This window comes from Hyperolius riggenbachi, chromosome 11 (genome assembly GCF_040937935.1).
Source record: "Hyperolius riggenbachi isolate aHypRig1 chromosome 11, aHypRig1.pri, whole genome shotgun sequence".
NCBI lineage: Eukaryota > Metazoa > Chordata > Amphibia > Anura > Hyperoliidae > Hyperolius > Hyperolius riggenbachi.
The window spans coordinates 12,558,328-12,577,377 of record NC_090656.1 but is presented as its reverse complement, the minus strand read 5'-3'; the positions used below and the strand labels follow the sequence as shown (position 1 = coordinate 12,577,377).

General features: G+C 47.9%; 1 protein-coding gene across 1 annotated transcript in view; it reads left to right on the top strand.

Annotated features, from left to right (window-relative positions):
• Positions 1-1,276: 1,276 nt before the first annotated feature.
• The window catches only part of LOC137538374 (EP-cadherin-like), a 98,744-nt gene continuing 80,970 nt past the window's right edge, over positions 1,277-19,050 (top strand). The window contains exons 1-2 of the mRNA XM_068260497.1: positions 1,277-1,439; positions 3,258-3,372. Of these exons, the coding sequence (XP_068116598.1) occupies positions 1,344-1,439; positions 3,258-3,372 (211 nt within the window). The 5' untranslated portion in view covers positions 1,277-1,343. The remainder of the gene's footprint in view (positions 1,440-3,257; positions 3,373-19,050) is intronic.

Below are 19,050 nucleotides of genomic sequence, written 5' to 3'. Positions count from 1 at the left end.
TGAGAATCTGCGGAGGGAGCTAAAGATCAGGGTGATGGCAAGAAGACCCTCCAACCTGAAAGATTTGGAGCTCATTGCTAAAGATGAATGGGCAAAAATACCAGTGGAGACATGCATAAAGCTGGTCTGCAATTTATAGGAAGTGTTTGATTGCTGTAATGGCCAATAAAGGCGTTTCTATTGATTATTGAGAAGGGTATGAATAATTTTGGACTGGACACTTTTTGCTCAAATGTAAATGAAAGCTGAGAAATGTTTTTCCCACAGTAATGCCTCTTGTACAGCTTATTATCTTTTGGGAGACACCTATATCATTTCCCATAAAAAAAAAATGACTTGCTGGTTAAATAAAAGGAACTTCAATGTCAACATTTTCCAGGGGTATGAATAATTATGGGCAGCACTGTAGTTCAGGACATTACTTATGTGGTGAAGGCATTTATGGTGGGGGCGGCCCATGAGGTGGGGTATACCGGGCTCAGGCTAGGTCTCCGGATCGGCTGGACATACTGCATACCTCCCAACTTTTTGAGATGAGAAAGAGGGACACTTAAGCCACACCCCTGACCATGCCCCTTCACAACCCTAGTCACGCATACCATAAAGATTTAATAAGAAAAATATGTTGTTTTATAATTCAAACCACACTGGTCCTTCCTATCCTGGTTTATTTTCCTTCATATTAACATTTTAAAATGAGTCATATATCAATTGAAAGGATGGGAATGAAGTTTAGAGTCAATCAAACACATTTTTTTTTTTGTAGAAAAATATTTATATTTACATAAAAAGAGGGACAAAGGCTTTTGTCCCTTTTTCAGGACTTTGTCCCTCTTTCTATGTAAATATATATATATATATATATATATATATATATATATATATATATATATATATATATATATATATATATATATTTCTCTACTACAAAATGTTTTTGATTAACTCTAAACTTTATTCCCATCCTTTAAATTGATAATTACTAATTTTAAAATGTTAATATGAAGGAAAATGAACCGGGATGGAAAGGACCAGGGTAGTTTGAACTATAAAACAACATATTTTTTAATGAAATCTTTATGGTATGTGTGACTAGGGGTGTGACAGGGGCGTGGCTTAAGTGTCCCTCTTTCTCATCTCAAAAAGTTGGGAGGTATGGGTATACCGGGCTCAGGCTACTTTGGACACACTGCGCCCCCTCCAGCCACAGCGCGGCACTCTGCTGCGTCACGTGACCTCAGGGCGGGGGCGTGGTGAGTGAGGCGCGCCGCAGCCAATCAGAAGTCGTACCTGCCTACGTCACCGCAGCCTCACCTGAGCCGCGATCAGAGAGAAAGTTGCGTATGAGGATGGCGGCGCCTTGGTGGCTCACCCGGCTGGCTGGACCCGGAGCGATGCCGCCGCTGCTGCTGCTGCTAGGACTGCTGTGCCTGATGGAGGTGAGACCCCCCTGCCCGGTCCCGGGATCCCCCTGGAGAGAGAGGGGACTGCAGCGTGCTCTGCCCGGGTCCCCAGCGGCGGGCTGTGCGCAGTGCAATGCCCTGTGCTGCTGCATGGATGTATGGGGAGCCTGCTAGTGCTGACCCTCCATGCTGCACTCCCCAGTCTAGTATTATGGCTGTACTGGGGGTCCCCTCCTCTGTACTTGTATGGGGAGCCTGCTAGTGCTGACCCTCCATGCTGCACTCCCCCAGCCTAGTAATATGGCTGTACTGGGGGTCCCCTCCTCTGTACTTGTATGTGGAGCCTGCCAGTGCTGACCCTCCATGCTGCACCCCAGCCTAGTATTATGGCTGTACTAGGGGTCCCCACCGTACTTGTATGTGGAGCCTGCCAGTGCTGATCATCCATGCTGCATCCCCCCAGCCTAGTATTATGGCTGTACTGGGGGTCCCCTCCTCTGTACTTGTATGGGGAGCCTGCCAGTGCTGACCCTCCATGCTGCATTCCCCAGCATAGTATTGTGGGGGGCTGTGCTGTGGTCCCCCCTGTACTCTGCTTTATAATTTACTGCAAGTTTATTATAATCTGGGGCGCTACTTTGAGGTCTCTTCTTTATGCCCTGCTCTATAGCATGTCATTTTCATGTAATCTGGGGGGGGGGGGGGGGGGGGGGGGGGGGCTGTATTGGGGTCCCTCCTCCTCTGTACCTAGTATACTGTCATTTTCATGTAATCTCTGGGGGGCTGTATTGGGGTCCCCCTCTGTACCTTGCTCTATAGTATACTGTCATTTTCATGTAATCTCTGGGGGGCTGTATTGGGGTCCCCCTCTGTACCCTGCTCTATAATTTACTGTCATTTTCATGTAATCTTTGGGGGGCTGTATTGGGGCACTCCTCTGTACCCTGCTCTATAATATACTGTCATTTTCATGTAATCTTTGGGGGGCTGTACTGGGGTCCCCCTCTGTACCCTGCTCTATAATGTACAGGCAGTTTAGTTTAATCTGTGGGGGGCTGTATTGGGGTCCCTCCTTTGTACCCTGCTCCATAATATACTGTTTAATCTATGGGTACCGTAGCGGGGATCTCACTCTGTACCCTGCACTGTAATATGTTATTTTAGTATATTCTGTGGGGAGGCTGTATTGAGGTCCCCCCTGTACCCTGCTCTATAATATACAGCAAGTTTAGTGGAAGCTGTATTGAGGTTACCCATCTGCACCGTTCTCTATAATGTCAGTGTAGTCTAATCTGTATTGGGGCCCCCCCCTCTGTACCATGCTCTATATACTGTCTGTAGTATAATCTGTGGGGGGCTGTATTGGGGTCCCCCTCTGTACCATGCTCTATATACTGTCTGTAGTATAATCTGTGGGGGGCTGTATTGGGGCCCCCCTCTGTACCCTGCTCTATATACTGTCTAGTGTAATCTGTGGGGGGCTGTATTGGGGTCCCCCTCTGTACCATGCTCTATATACTGTCTGTAGGGTAATCTGTCGGGGGCTGTATTGGGGCCCTCCTCTGTACCCTGCTCTATATACTGTCTAGTGTAATCTGTGGGGGTGCTGTATTGTGGTCCCCCTCTGTACCCTGCTCTATATACTGTCTGTTGTGTAATCTGTGGGCGGCTGTATTGGGGTCCCCCTCTGTACCCTGCTCTATATACTGTCTGTTGTGTAGTCTGTGGGTGGCTGTATTGGGGCCCCCCTCTGTATCTTGCTCTGTATACTGTCAGTTTAGTGTAATCTTTAGGTGTTGGCAGTGTGGGTTGCTGTATCGGGGTCTCATGTCTCTCTCCTCTGTTGTGTTGCAGATATGGCCGGCACAGTGTGCAGACCCCCCTAGATGTCACCCTGGATTCTCCTCCGATCACTTTATCTTCACCACGGAGCGCAAGGTGCTGAGGAAGGAGAGGAAGCTTGGCACAGGTAATCCCCCATTATCAGGGCTGGCTTCACATTTCCTCTGGCAGCTGGAGGGGTTAATGGCGGGCCTTGCTGCCTCAGTGATGAAGCCGCTTCACTTTGTGCTGCAACCCCATTAACCCCTTCAGTGCTGGAGCCTTGTCTGCATACCTCCTGGAATCCATATGCTGCGTTGGACTTTGGTCACTCCATATGTATGCGTTTTCATAGCCCATTCACTACAGAGAAAACCACATCAAAATCGCTCCTTCTGTTGTGTGCTTTAAGGTTACCATTGAAACATGAGTCAACGGGAACATGTATGTGCTGACACAGGAAAATGGCACATGGCTCACTGTGTGTGGAAAGTCTGATTTACCTGAAGCCCTAACGATGAGGTCACTGCACGCCAATGCACAGAATGGTAGCGATGAACGGAAAACGGTCAGAAATCAGATTGGACATGTTGGAAATAGTTGATCTGATAGTGAATCTGCCAGTGAATCTCAGTGTGTACCCAGCATTACTCTGCACACAGAAGTTGGGGGAGGGACTTTAATTATTAGTGTTTTTTCTTGTGTATGTGTGTATATTGTCCAGTGTGCAGATCTATTCCAGTTGTGCTTAAATGTGCTTGCTGAGATTTTCCTTATGACTTGTGCACTGCTGTGGTTGGACAGTGTATAGAGGATTGTTATGTCTGCCTCAGATTGTCTGTCGATTGTATGGCATATACAGATATTTTCAACAGATTATTGAATTTTGTGTTGCGTATAGTGGTGTTGGCTGCAGGTTGTGCTTAGATTGTATGGTGTATACATTATGCCTGGCACACACCATGCTATTTTCCCATCACGTCGATAGGTATTTTATGGTTTGATAATTTTCAGCCTGTCTGATCTGCTTCCCATCGTGAAAATGAGCAATTTTGTGCATTTGCTGATCTCAAAATCGTTCCCTCTCTCAATCAGAAGCAGATCTGACATGCTGGAAATTGAGTGGTTGAAAAATTTCATATCGAAGTGACGGGAAAATTGCCTGGTGTGTACCAGCTTTTAGGGGCTTAATATGCTAGGTTTACCCGCCGGGGGGTACTTGGGTTGGTTTTTACGAAGAACTTGCATTTGTCAGTCTAATCCCTTTTTATAGTGAGTTTCTTAGGAACTTAGGACTGAATAAGCATTTTTAGTTCATGAAAAGCTTAAAGGAATATTTGGGAATCCTTTTATTCAGAAATATTAGGTACTTAGAACAACTGTGTGTAACAATCTTAAAGGGCTAACGCTGTAATAATGTTGAGAAACAGTGGTACATAGACAGATTATGTACTTAGAATACTGTGTGTGCAAGTGCCATATTGGAGCATGCGCTGAAACCATGTCTTTTGAATGAGTGTGCCCACCTGGCCAACTGCAAGAAAACTGCCCAATAGTTGTCGTGGGGTCGATCCGCCAGTTGGATCAACCAGAATACCCGATGTCTGTTGCTTATTGTCGTTTCCCATCATTTTGTTACAACTATACAGTATACCTATTTGCTGTTCATTGAATGTTTCTAAATGACCTTTATCTGATGCGTTTGTGTGTGGATAGACTGCTGATTGCCTATAGATTGTACGCTGCATACAGATTGGAGTGTCAGTAGATGGTACATTGTACGCACACCAGATGTAATCTGTATCTGGGCAGCAGTGGAGTACAGTATGTAGAGGCTCTGTGAAGTTTCTCTGGAGTGAAGTTTCTTAAACATACGTCTCCCCTCTGCTGACCTGTGTGTGACTCTTCTGGGTAATGAGAAGTTAATTTTTTTTTTTTTTTTAGAATTTTGGGTTTTTTATATATATTTAAAGGCTTCTTCCAACCTGTAATTGAATGGAAGGCTCGGAAGCTGTCTGGTGTTCAGCAATAGAAAATGTATTTCAATGGGATGGATCACACCAGAGCGAAGCGATGAGCTGCTTTTTTTTTCCTAAATGCAAACGTGGATCCTGCAGCATTTGTTGATTTCTGAGGTGATTCAGCCTCAATGTTAAGTACAGGAAAGTGTAAAAGCGCGAGATCAGAGCGGTTTTCCAAGCGTTTTTGTTACAGAAGCTGTTCAGTTGCATCTCTACTGTAATAAAAATTCGCTACAGAAAACGTTCAAATTGCTAGGCATCGCTGGGCACATGCCTAGAATCGCTCTGAAAAATCCCTTCAAAAAGCGCTGAGTTTGCGATTACGCTACTGCTTTTTGGTGTGCCCTGGGCCTCAGTGTTTATATAGCACTGACCTCTTTGCATATGTCTATGGTTGGCATATTACTGCTTGTACTATGGCATGGGTGCTGTGCTGCAGTATTGGGGGGGAGGTTGGAGCATTACTGGTGCTGTTGCAGTATGGAGGGGTTTGCATTTCTTGCTAGACTGCTGGATTGGGGGTGGGCTATGCTGTCTGGTGCTGCATGCATTGTAGTGCAGAGTTCCTGTTAAGGGGCCCATACACTCAGCCGATTAGCGGCCGATCGATCGCAAATTGACCGATTTGCAGCTGATTGCAATCGATCTGACATGCTGGAAAATCTGGGTCGATTTGTTGAGATTGCTTATTTTGCATTGGACCTAATGGAAATCTGATGGCAAACATATATGCCATCAGATCGATTTTCAATAGATTTCGTACTGAAATGTTTTGGAAATCTGTTCCTAGTTTAAAAAAAAAAAAGGTTCCTAAACACATCAGACAGATCAGAAATCCATCTGATGATCTGCTGCTACTCTAACGAGTGTATGGCCACCTTTACTATTGGAGATGCATGGTGCCTTTGAGCTGCTGCTCCTGTGGAGCATGACAACAGGAGTTGTGAACTTTTAAATGTTTGAAATGTTGCATTGTGGGCCTGTCTTCCAGGGATCAGGGCTGCGGTGTGTTTGCACCCCTCCCCCACCCCCCTGCTCAGGTTACCTGGCCTGTAGGTTGCACCTCTTCCCAGCACTTGTTTTGTCACCTAGTTTCTGTTGTGTCTTATTTCCCCCTGTGTGTGATATTCTATACCGCTGCCTGGATGGTATCTCTCTCTTTCCTGGGTGGTGCATTGTTGCTCCTGCTCCAGTTTCTGGGGGTGTTTTGGTGTACATAAGGCTTCTATGAGGGTTGCGGACATGAGGGGGTATTTCCAGCTGCATTCCATGTAGTCCAGTCTTGAGTGTGTTGAAGTTTTATCTTATCAGAGGATAGAGAATGCCGTTATCTGCCTGGCTGTCTGCTTTGTACTTGTGCAGCAGGGAGTCTGGTGTTGTTGGAAATGCATCTCCAGGGGTAGGACAGTTTGATTTGGGACAATAGGAGGTGAGGGCAATGAATAAAATCAGATTGGCTGCTGGCTGTCTCTTCAGCCCCATCTACACCATACAATTCTTTGTGTGATTCGTTTACGATTCTATTTACGATCCAAATAAATCCGGCATGTCCGATCAGGATTCAATTCAATTCGCCATTGTTTTGCAAATGGCTTATCGAATCCTGATCGGGCATGCCGGATTTAATCGGATTGTAAATAGAATCGTAATCGTATCGTGTAGATTGGGCTTTTCAGTTCCCATGGCTGCCCAATCCTTTATCCTGCTCAGAGTGAGGCATATTAGGCTGTAGTGCTGAGGAACTACAAGTCCCACAATGCATTGCAGGAGTCTGACAGCCACAGTCATGACTCAAAATGCAAGTGCATTGTGGGATTTGTAGTTCCTTAACAGCTGGAGGGCCAAGTTTGCCCATGCCCGCTGTAGTGCAATGTCTGCTTGTCCTTGTGTTGCAGTAGAGGTCACTGATGATCAGTATGGGGTGTGGGCTGGATATGGAGGCAATGGAGGGGTCACTGATGATCAGTATGGGGTGTGGGTTGGAGATATGGGGGGGGGGGGAGCAGTAGAGGTCACTGATGAGCAGCACCAGGTGTGGGTTGGAGATGTTGGGTATTGAGTGAGGAGCAGCACAGGGTGTCAGTAGTAGAGGGGTCCTAGGGAGCAGACCTGCCATCATTGGACTACCGCTGACCTTCACGCTTGGTTTGCATCCTGGAGTGAAGCTGTTAACTCACTTTGCAGGCAGAATCCTTTGAAGTGTTAATAGAGCAGGCTGGGCCAGCTGCAGGCAATCATTGTCTGCCCCTCCCCCGGTCAGGTGTAGCACAGGGCTGTGAATGGGCCACGAGAGCTGATTATTGCTGGGCTCTGTGATTTCCCCCTTTGTGGGCAGTTTGTACAGTTCTCTTGTGCTGCTAATGTCAGTAACTGAAACTCCTGCAAGTTTCTCTCTGTGCCTCCCCTGGCTCCTCTCCTGTATGGTGCAACAATGGAGGGATTGTCCTCTGCGGCTCCAGGTGCATACTGGGCTCTGTGTAACAGACACCTTGTGCCCTGCAGGCTGCTCTACTGCTCTAGACTCACTGAGACCCCCCCCCCCCCCCTCATCTATTTATATGCGCTTTAATGTGATAGAATTGCTTTTGTCTGCTGGTGGCCTGCAGGTCATTGATGTGCCATGCATTGTAATGCTGCTGTATATGTGTGTTTAGGGGGACACTGGAGGCAACATGGGCTATGGGGGGGAGGGAGTTGTAAGCTGTGTGTGGTCCAATAGGCACAAGGTGCTCTGTGGGCTGGTGGGGGAATCCACTGGGTGTAGTGTAAGAATTGGCAGAGCTTTGGTAGTGTTTACTGGGTTTCCATTGGGTGCAGTGCGTGCTGTACTATTTGCAGGTTGGTTTAGGCTGGTTGTCTTCTAAGCAGCACGGTGGCGTAGTGGTTAGCGCTCTCGCCTTGCTGCACTCGGTCCCCCAGTTTGAATCCCAGCCAAGTCAACCTCTGCAAGGAGTTTGTATGTTCTTCTCGTGTCTGTGCGTTTCCCCCGGGCACTCCAGTTTCCTCCTACATCCCAAAAACATTCAAATAAGTTAATTGGCTTCCCTCTAAATTGACCCTAGACTACAATATACACACAATATGATACATACAGACATGACTGTAGTAGGGGTTAGATTGTGAGCTCCTCTGAGGGACAATTACTGACAAGACAATATATACTATGTACATCGCTGCGGAAGATGACGGCGCCATATAAATACAAAATAAGGGCATCCATCTCCGAGTTTCCATTTTGTGTGTTGGTAGTGGGTACAGCTTTGGAAGGCCTGAGTTGGAAGGGGTCCCACCCCACATTTCTGCCAATAAATTGAGCCAGCCATATGAGGAGAGGGCAACTCTGCTCGAGAAAGGATTACGAGAGAATTACTACGGAAAAAATCCAGCTACACGATTAAAGAGAAACCGTAACCAAGAATTGAACTTCTTCCCAATCAGTAGCTGATACCTCATTTCACATGAGAAATCTATTAATTTTCACAAACTGATCATCAGGGGGGCTCTCTATGGCTGATATTGTGGTGAAAACCCTCTCACAGTGTGATGTCAGGACTATGGTTATAACATCACACTGTGGGAGCCTTGTTGAATTGTGGGAAATGACAGCTGTTTACAGCTTTTTCCAACTGCCCAAAAAAGCAAGCAGCATCTCCTTCCAGTGACATCACCTGCCAGCAGCAAAAATGTCACCATGTGATAAATGTCAGAATGTAAATAAGGGAGAGAAGATTTTACAACTAGGAAACCCTGACTAAATCCTTTATAAATAATTATTGTAAAAATGAAGCACTCTTTTGTATTATATGATTTTCACTGGAGTTCCTCTTTAAAGGGAAGGTTCAAGCAAAATAAAAAAATGAGTTTCACTTACCTGGGGCTTCTACCAGCCCCATGCAGCCATCCTGTGCCCTGCTCCAGTCCCCCGCTGGCAGCTTGCCGACCTCAGAGGTCGGGGGCCGCATTGCGTACGTTTTTACGCATTCCCGCTAGTGCAGGAACATTAACACATACATTTTTACGTGTTACTGGTTCAATGCGTACATTTTTACGCATTGAACCAGTAATGCGTACAAATGTATGTGTTAATGTTCCTGCACTAGCGGGAATGCGTAAAAATGTATGCAATGCGTCCCGCCGACCTCCGAGGTCGGCAAGCTGCCAGCGGGGGACTGGAGCAGCAGTGAGAGACTACGAGGGCACAAGATGGCTGCATGGGGCTGGTAGAAGCCCCAGGTAAGTGAAACTCATTTTTTATTTTGCTTGGACATTCCCTTTAAGCCAGAAAAAGAGTTTTACTCACCTGGGGCTTCTACCAGCCCCCTGCAGCAGTCCTGTGCCCTCGCAGCCACTCACTAATCCTCTGGTCCCTCGCTGCCAGCTAGTTTCGTTTTTGCAGGCAGGCCCGTCAGGACTGGCCACGCGTAGCTTTTTCCACATTCCCGACTGTAGTGAGTGGCTGCGAGGGCACAGGACTGCTGCAGGGGGCTGGTGGAAGCCCCAGGTGAGTAAAACTCTCTTTTTTTTTTTTTTTTTTTTTTTTTTTCCTGGCTTAAGTGTCCCTTTAACAGGCTGGGATGCCAGATTAATCAGCCACATAGCTGTCAGTGCTGCAGTGCGCTGAAGTCCTATACAGCTATTGTCCAGCATCCTTCTGGTATGGAGGATGGGCAATGATTATTGGATGTGTGTATAAGGCTCCACCAATCTCGACAAGGAATGCAGCGGGACGTGTGGATAAAGAGACAATTGTCTGTGTTTTGTACCTTTGCCATCGCGTGTCTCTGCTTTGCTTGTGGGTAAACTGACACTGGCACAGCGCCACAGCCTTGTCCCAATCTGTGTGTGTGTTGCTCTCACCTCCCATCTGCCACATCTAAAGCACACCTGAAATGAGAGGGGTATGAAGGCTCCCATATTTAGTTCCTTTTTTTTTTTTTTTCTTTAATGCAAGTTCCCTGGCAGTCCTGCTGTTGAACAAGCCTGCTTGTTTTGGTGTTTCAGAAGCTATTCCAGCCAACGGATCAGCAGGACAGCCAGGCAACTGGTATTGTTTAAAAGGAAATGTATGGTCGCTTCCATATCCCTCTTACTTCAGGCTTTCTTTAGAGGATGCTTGCAGGGTGAGGTTAAGGCCCGTCCTTTCATTCCATTTAAAATATCTTCTTGTTTGGCTGTGCTGTTGTTCTAATACCACCTGAGTCACCGACCCAGAGCCAGGATCCAGATCGTGTTCTGGGTTTGGCTCCCTTGGGCTGCCTGCTGACGTACCTCTGAAATCGCCGCCGGGAGACTTGGGCGCAGGATAAAGCCAATATACTGCTCACCCTGCTCCTACACAAGTCCTGGCGGCGTTAATTACTATTCCCCCTCCAGGTCCACGTGGATGGTGGGAAATGAGGTAATTCTGCTTCCAGCTATTACTGGGTTTTTATAAGTAACTTCGGCTCCGTCTTCTGTTGGCGCCGAAGTTACTCACTGAGCACCGCTATAGCTGTAATTCCTATTACGGACTATGGTGGCGCCGGCTGCGCCAGAATCTCCAGCGCTGTTTTAACCTGGCAATATTGCTGGCTGTCTCTGCGCAGTGTGGGGCGATTCCAGGCCTGCTCCATTGGCAGTCGGGGCCCACAGATGAATTTAGATGAATTGGGCCTTGGGCAAGATGGTAGATTTGGCTTCTCCTTATAGTGCTTTTGTTAATCTAAAATGGGAGACGTGTCAGAGAAATACCAGTAGGGCCCCCTGACACCCACTGGGCCCAAGGCACCTGTTTAGGTTGCCTGGGGGATGATCCCGCTCTGTCTGGGTCTCCTCCTGATCAGGGTACAGGTGTTGCAGGTTAGTCTTGCCCTTTATGTTGATGTACACCTGCAGGAATGTTGCAATCCCCGCACAATGAGCACTCTGGTATCCAGGACTGGCTGAAACCCGCTCGCTGCCTTCCCGTGTAATCAGATCAGCCTGTGCTGTACTTTAATTTATTTACTCAACACCTGAGATGAGGTGTGCCAGCGGCCACTTCCTGAGATGATGCCTTGCTGGTGAATCGGTCACCGGCTGGGGGTGAGGCTGGCTCAGGCAGCCAGGTGGGCCAAGTATAATTTGCAAGCTAACTCATGAGTGAGCACCTCCTGGACTCCAGGAGCCAGAAGGAAGCTTGTTGGAGTTCTTTAGTGGAATACTCTGACATTAAAATCTCAAGTTGGCCATCAAGTGTGACCCTCATACACCCGCTCAGTCTGCGCCGTCTCCAGGGCTGTGGAGTCGGTCCAAAAAACCACCGACTCCTCAGTTTAGGATTCCACCGACTCCTCGACTCCGACTCCTCTAATTTGCATATTACAATTTTGTTGATTAAAAGTATGTAACATGAAATTCGTCTCTTAACTGCCAACGCTTAGGAATTTTACAAGACAACTGAAGTGAGAAGGATATGTAGACTACTATATTTATTCCCTTTAGACTAAAACTAGTCCTTGGTAAGAGTACTTGTAAAAGGTACAAACCGGAACAAAGAACATCTATCAGGCCCTAGGCAATGTAAGTGTGGGTACATGTAAGAGTGATGTGCAGGTACTCTGCAGGGGAATGAGGAGATTCTTCCTCTATTACACATTCTTCATGCACAATCTGAACAAGGTTTATGGGTGACAGACAACACCTCTGTGTTCAATGTGGACAGCATTCTCAGTGGATTCCTGCAGCTCTGTGGGGAGTGCATATGTAGAGTATAGTACTATACATACCTGGGGCTTCCTCCAGCCGCCTTCAGGATAATCAGTCCCTGTATGTCCTCCTCCACCACCTGGATCTTCTGCTATGAGTCCAGGTACTTGAGCCAGTCAGGCGTAGTGCGCATGCACACACTCCGCCGCCAGGAGCATACTACACCTGTGCAGCACTATTGCGCAGGTGCAGAATGTTCCTGGCTGTGGGAGCGGCATGCGGCCGGACAGCGCTGACTGGCTGAATTACCAGGACTCATAGCAGAAGATGCGGGTGGTGGAGGACAGCGAGGGACTGATTAGCCTGAAGGGGGCTGGAGGAAGCCCCAGGTATGTATAAAACTTTACTTTTCATCCGTTTCAGTTACCCTTTAATTTGTAGTCACCAAACCAAATTTTAATAACATATCACATTATTTGATTTCATCAGCAAAGGGAGTGCATACATTTGCATAAATCCGCATCAATGCAGAATTATTTCCATCTCGTTGACCATCTCTATTAGTGACACAGCTACACATCAGGCTTTATTCTTACAGCATAGATGTTATTTAGTATATATAAGAGATTCCTGTGTACACATCATATATATATATACAGTCACAATCAGATATGTATATCTGACCTTAAAAATACGGGGACTGCTTTATTGAAGCAGCACAAGTAACTAATTTTGACTGGTTTATTTCATTTTTGTGGACTAAGCACAGCTATTACTGTATATATACACTGTATATATACATTATTTTTAATGACTATTATCTGAGAAATAGAACATTTTATCATATTTTCTATTTTAATTACAGTTACAAATTCATTAGGAGTCGGAGTCGGTGCATTTTTTCCCGACTCCGACTCCAGGCACCCAAAATTGCCCGACTCCACGACTCCGACTCCACAGCCCTGGCCGTCTCTGCTGAGAATCTGGTGCTGGGAATACATGAGATTTTTAAGCAGCTTTACTGTCGATTTTCTGATGGATTTCTATTCGCTTCTGAGAGAAATCAATAAACGAAAATCAGATCTGACCTGTCGGAAATGATCTATTGAACCATCTATCTGCCGAAAAAACTCCTGGTGTATTCCCAGAATAACACGTGTGCTACTGCGCTCAAACGATCTGCTATGGCAACAATGATCAATGAGTGAGCCTATTGTCTGACCCCCTCCGTGTGATGCGGTTTGTGCATGTGCCACCCGCTCTGTACTGTGCAGAACTTCCTGTTTGGCTGCAGCAAGCAGCGTCTGTACAGCACTTATTCTCCGCAATGTCACCCTCACAATCAAGCCTACATTTTACAGGAGGACTAGGAGCGTGTCAATGCTGTAAATGGCACCTGAAATGAGATAGAAATTTTTCCTTTAAAACAATGCTAAAATGTTTTTTGCCAGTGTCTGAATCACACCAGAGACGAGCATGCAGCTAATCTTGTCAGACCTGACAATAATGTCAGAAACACCTGATCTGCTGCATGCTTGTTTCAGGGTCAATAGCTAAAAGTATTAGAGGCAGAGGATCAGCACGACAGCCAGGCTGTTAAAGAAAACCTGTAACTAAAAAAGGTTCCCCTGGGGGGTACTTGCCTCGCTAGGGGGGAGCCTCCGGATCCTATTGAGGCTTCCCCCGTCCTGTGTCCCATGGCGGTCTCGCTACAGCCCTCCGAACAGCGGGTATGTAAATATTTACCTTCCCGGCTCCAGTGCAGGTGCAGTATCGGCTCTCCGCTCGGAGATAGGCGGAAATAGCCAATCGCTGTCGGGCCGCTCTACTGCGCAGGTGCAAGTCTCCTGTGCCTGCATAGGAGAGCGGACCCGACAGAGATTGGTTATTTCCGCCTATCTCCGTGCTGAGAGCCACAACAGCGCCCCCGCTGGAGCCTGGGAAGGTAAATAAATGTAGCTTGTCGGGGGAGGATTGCGGGACACTTTGGGGGAGCCAGTGCTGGATTGCCTGCAGCTACAGGGGTGGGGGAAGCCTCATTGGGACCCAGAGGCTTCCCCCTCCTGAGGTTAGTACCCCCCAGGGGTAGCTAGTACTAGCATATGGGACGGATGTGTGATGTCACACATGCACCCACGTGCTAAAACAGCGGCACCCACATGGGGGTGCAAATGCCAAAGTACAATGAGGATGCTCAGTGCGGGGGGGAGGGGGGTCTATAACGCAAGCGCGACAGTGGCCAGGGGTGATGAAGTGCCACAAGGCTGATTCCCGTAACATTTCATGCTGAAATTGATTGGGCGTCGGCCTGCGGTTTTTGGTGGGCAACAGATCTCGCTCTGACCTAGTGTTGGGCGAACACCTAGATGTTCGGGTTCGCGAACGTTCGCTGAACATCGCCGCGATGTTCGGGTGTTCGCGCCGAACTCCGAACATAATGGAAGTCAATGGGGACCCGAACTTTCGTGCTTTCTAAAGCTTATTATTATATTATAAATATTTGAAAAAGAGCTTATAGTTTTTGAGAAAATTGATTGTAAAGTTTCAAAGGAAAAACTGTCTTTTAAATGTGGAAAATGTCATGTTTCTTTGCACAGGTAACATGCTTTTTGTCGCCATGCAGTCATAAATGTAATACAGAGAAGAGGTTCCAGGAAAAGGGACCGGTAACGGTAACCCAGCAGCAGCAGCACACGTGATGGAACAGGAGCAGGCGCAGGAGGAGAAGGCCATGCTTTTTGAGACACAACAACCCAGGCCTTGCATGAGGACAAGAAGCGTGCGGATAGCATGCTTTTTACCGCCATGCAGTCATAAATGTAATAAAGATAAGAGGTTCAATAAACAGGGAGCGGGCGTCAACGCTAACCCAGCAGCAGCAGACGTGATGGAACAGGAGGAGGCGCAGGAGGAGAAGGCCACGCTTTCAGGTGCAACTCAGGCCTTGCATGAGGACAAAAAAAAAATGTGTGTGCAAAGCAATGCAATGAGTAGTTTTCAGGACACAATGGGCTATTCGGAGGAGCTATTCCCACCCCCACAATCTTCTACCTGTGAAAGGTCAATGGAACAGCCACAAATGTTGTGCCCGGATTCACAACCTTTTTCTGTGGAAAATGCACCTCGCACTGAAATGCAAGGCGAGGCCGAGGATGAACATGACGTCAACAACTCAACATGACGCAAAATGGGGGCGGAACAGAAAGCCGCTTTCAATGTTTTGAAGGCCTTAATTGCCTCCGGTGGCCAGTTAGATGCATCATTCATCACACCCAAATCCCAGAGCAATGTGTACAGGAATTTGAATCTCAGGAGGTGTACCGAGATCATCTGGACCAGTGACCAGTGACCCCTGAGAGGTTGTTCTGGGGAGCTCCACTGCACTCAGTCGCATATGAGGAGAGGTCTCGTCGGGACTGCTGATCCTCCTCAGCTTGCTCAAAGCCTTGAGGGTTCCTGAAGATCCTCTGCTTGGAGTTCGCCGGGGTTCAGCTTGGTGTCGGGGTCGGCGGCGTCCTCCTCACTCCAACGTGGCAGATCTTCTTCTGTTGAAGGAAAAAAAAACACATTGTTAAAAGTCCAGTACCGCTTCTGAAGGACTCACCAAGAGATGCAGGAGCGCTTCAATCTAGCGCACCATCGCTCGCTGGGTGATGTCCCTGCCTACGCGCTGGAATTCTACGCTGCACATGCTAGCACGCTTTTGCGCAGTGCCGAGGCGCATTCCAGCAGCTAGTAGCTACCAAGCTTCTGTGGATCTGATTGGGCCACCATGTTGGATCTCTGCCAAGTCCTCCAAAATTTTGAGCAATCCACGTTGCGTGACTGAGCAGTGACAACTCTACAGTCAGCATTACAATACCACTGCTGTGTTTACTGAAGAAATCAATGTTGAAGATGGAAACCGCTGGCATGATGCAAGTGGGGGATTCTGAAGATGAAAACGATCAGCGTGATGATACCAACATCAGGCAACCTGCCTCAGGAAACGCTGGTCCCAGCTATGACAAAGAACAGGACGAGGAACAGCTGGAGTTGGAGCAGGAATTGGATGCCCCCACTGCCGAGGGACAGAGCGGTGCACGTTGGACTTCCACAATTTAGCGGGAAAGGACAGCAGAAGAGGAAGAAAGTGATGCTGGTGACGAATATGGTGCATCACAACAATCACAACGCTTACAAGAACATGAAGATAGAGGAGTCTGGCAGGACTCTCTGGCACACATGGCTCAATTCATGCTAGACTGCATTGAACGCGGCCCGCGCATTATTAACTATTCATTATTATTCATTATTCTGGAATCTGGACAACACCAATTACTGGGTTTATACCCAGTTTATACAAACACAATGTTAAAAAACTGATTGAAGAAAGTGTCAGACAGGTCAAAAATGGAACAATTCCAGCAGGCCCTTGAGGATGGAGACTTTAGAGAGGAGATTGACATCCTCCTCCTTCTCTAGCCAGTTGTACGCCGACAGACTGACTTCAGCAAACCCAGGAGGACCAGGAGGGCAGCAAAGAACACAAGCTGCTGCTAGTGCCCAAAAGGGAATGGTATTGGCAGTGTCCTTGGAGTGGGAACATTTTCTGACACCCATGCAGCAGCCCACAGAACAGCAATCGGGCAGTTCCACGTCCTCCAGCACCAATCGCCTAGAGAAGATGGTCAAGGTCCAGGACTACATGTCAGATGGCGTAGCTGTGTTGAACAATCCATCTGCAGACAGACGGTGAGTGTGACAGGCAGCACAGAAGGACCATGGCAACTCACTCATAGTACCACAGTTTGATAGTGCTGCCCAAAAAATTATATGGATCCGTGGACCCGGGCACTGTGGGCAGTACTGGGAAGTGGGAACGCAGATTTTAGTACCTAAACACACGATACATGTTTTCCGGGGTCGGACTCTGAGGCACATACAGATGGTCCCGATCATCATCCTCATCATACAACTCTTCTCCTGAGTGACCCACCCACCACCTCTGCCACCCCAACATCCCCAGACACAGACCCCTCATCGTCCTCAACATTAACTTGGGATGCTGGCCTGAGCCCGACCTCCTCCTCCACATCAGGCCCCATCATCTCCTCAATGGCAGCCCTCATTAATCGTTCTGGCGACGGACCGATGGACACAACATTCTCCTCTGGAGAGGGCTGCTGCTGACCACTGGCTGCTGGGGTGGATGTTATAGCTTGCGTGGGGCGTTGGCTGTTGCTGTTGTTGGGAGTGCTGCTCACAGCGGAGGTCTCTGAGGAACTCATGGTGAGCTCATATAGTGGTTGGCGGTGAGTGGAGTATTACTGATCCCAGCAATATACACACTGACTGGCAGAGTACGCAATGCTATATAGTCTGGCTGAGCCGTGTACACAGAGTGGCAGTACACACAATGCTATATAGTCTGGCTGAGCGGTGTACACAGAGTGGCAGTACACCCAATGCTATATAGTCTGGCTGAGCCGTGTACACAGAGTGGCAGTACACACAATGCTATATAGTCTGGCTGAGCCGTGTACACAGAGTGTCAGTAAACAATGCTATATATAGCGTGGCTGAGCGAGGTACACAGTGGCAGTACACACAATGCTATATAGTCTGGCTGAGCGGTGTACACAGAGTGGAAGTACACACAATGCTATATAGTCAGGCTGAGCCGTGTACACAGAGTGTCAGTAAACAATGGTATATAGTCTGGCTGAGCGGTGTACACAGAGTGGCAGTAAACACAATGCTATATATAGCGTGGCTGAGCGAGGTGCACAGTGGCAGTACACACAATGCTATATAGTCAGGCTAAGCCGTGTACACAGAGTGTCAGAAAACACAATGCTATATATAGCGTGGCTGAGCGAGGTGCACAGTGGCAGTACACACAATGCTATATAGTCTGGCTGAGCCGTGTACACAGAGTGGCAGTAAACACAATGCTATATATAGCGTGGCTGAGCGAGGTACACAGTGGCAGTACACACAATGCTATATAGTCAGGCTAAGCCGTGTACACAGTGTCAGAAAACACAATGCTATATATAGCGTGGCTGAGCGAGGTACACAGTGGCAGTAAACCATGCTATATATAGTGTGGCTGAGCGAGCGGTGTACTACTGTTCCCAGCAGCGACACACAATGACTGGGGGGGACCCTGGCTAGCGTGGCTGGAGAGCGAACTACCCTGCCTGCCTACCCAAAGCTAAACCCACAGACAAATGGAGGAGATATGACGTGGTTCGGGTATTTATTTACCCGAACCACGTGACCGTTCGCCAATCAGAGCGCGTTCGGCCCCGAACCACGTGACCCGTTCGGCCAATCACAGCGCTAGCCGAACGTTCGGGGAACGTTCGGCCATGCGCTCTTAGTTCGGCCATGTGGCCGAACGGTTTGGCCGAGCACCGTCAGGTGTTCGGCCGAACTCGAACATCACCCGAACAGGGTGATCTGCAGAACCCGAACAGTGGCGAACACTGTTCGCCCAACACTACTCTGACCAGGGAGAGATCTGTCTCTTGGTCAATCGGCTGCTAAAAACGCTGGATGTGTGGTCACCTTAAAGACCCTGGCTTCACGTAAACAGTACATTTAATTATGTGGATTGAGTGAGTTTGAGCCAGTAAGGTGTCTGGCCTGGTAATAACTCAAATATCTTTTATAGACTTGTTTTGAGAAACCATATTTTTGTATCTAACTGATCAGTTTGTCGTTGCTGTCTGCAGATCCAATTAGTGTAAGCTTAGGGGGCGGGAAAGGTGGGCAACAGCCTTGGGTGCCAGAAATGGACCTGCAACGGTAATTAACCTTGTACCAAGCTTAGATTCAACCATGCACAACCTGATCCGCCAAGTAGTCAATCACTCCCTAATTGGAAAATTGATCAGTAGTCTTGCCAGACCCAGTGTTCTCCCCAGGCTCTTTTAGCCGGGTGCTCCACCCGGCTAGTTTTGGTGACCACCCGGCTAGTTTTGGTGACCACCCGGCTGTCGTCATCTCACCTCCTCCTCCTCTGCTGTAAGAGTTGTGCAGAAAAGCATCGGCCCTGCATTCTCTCATCTCGCCCCACCCGGCTACTTTTTCATGCCACCCGGCTACTATTTCGGCTACAAAATTTCTGGGGAGAACACTGCACCTCCGCT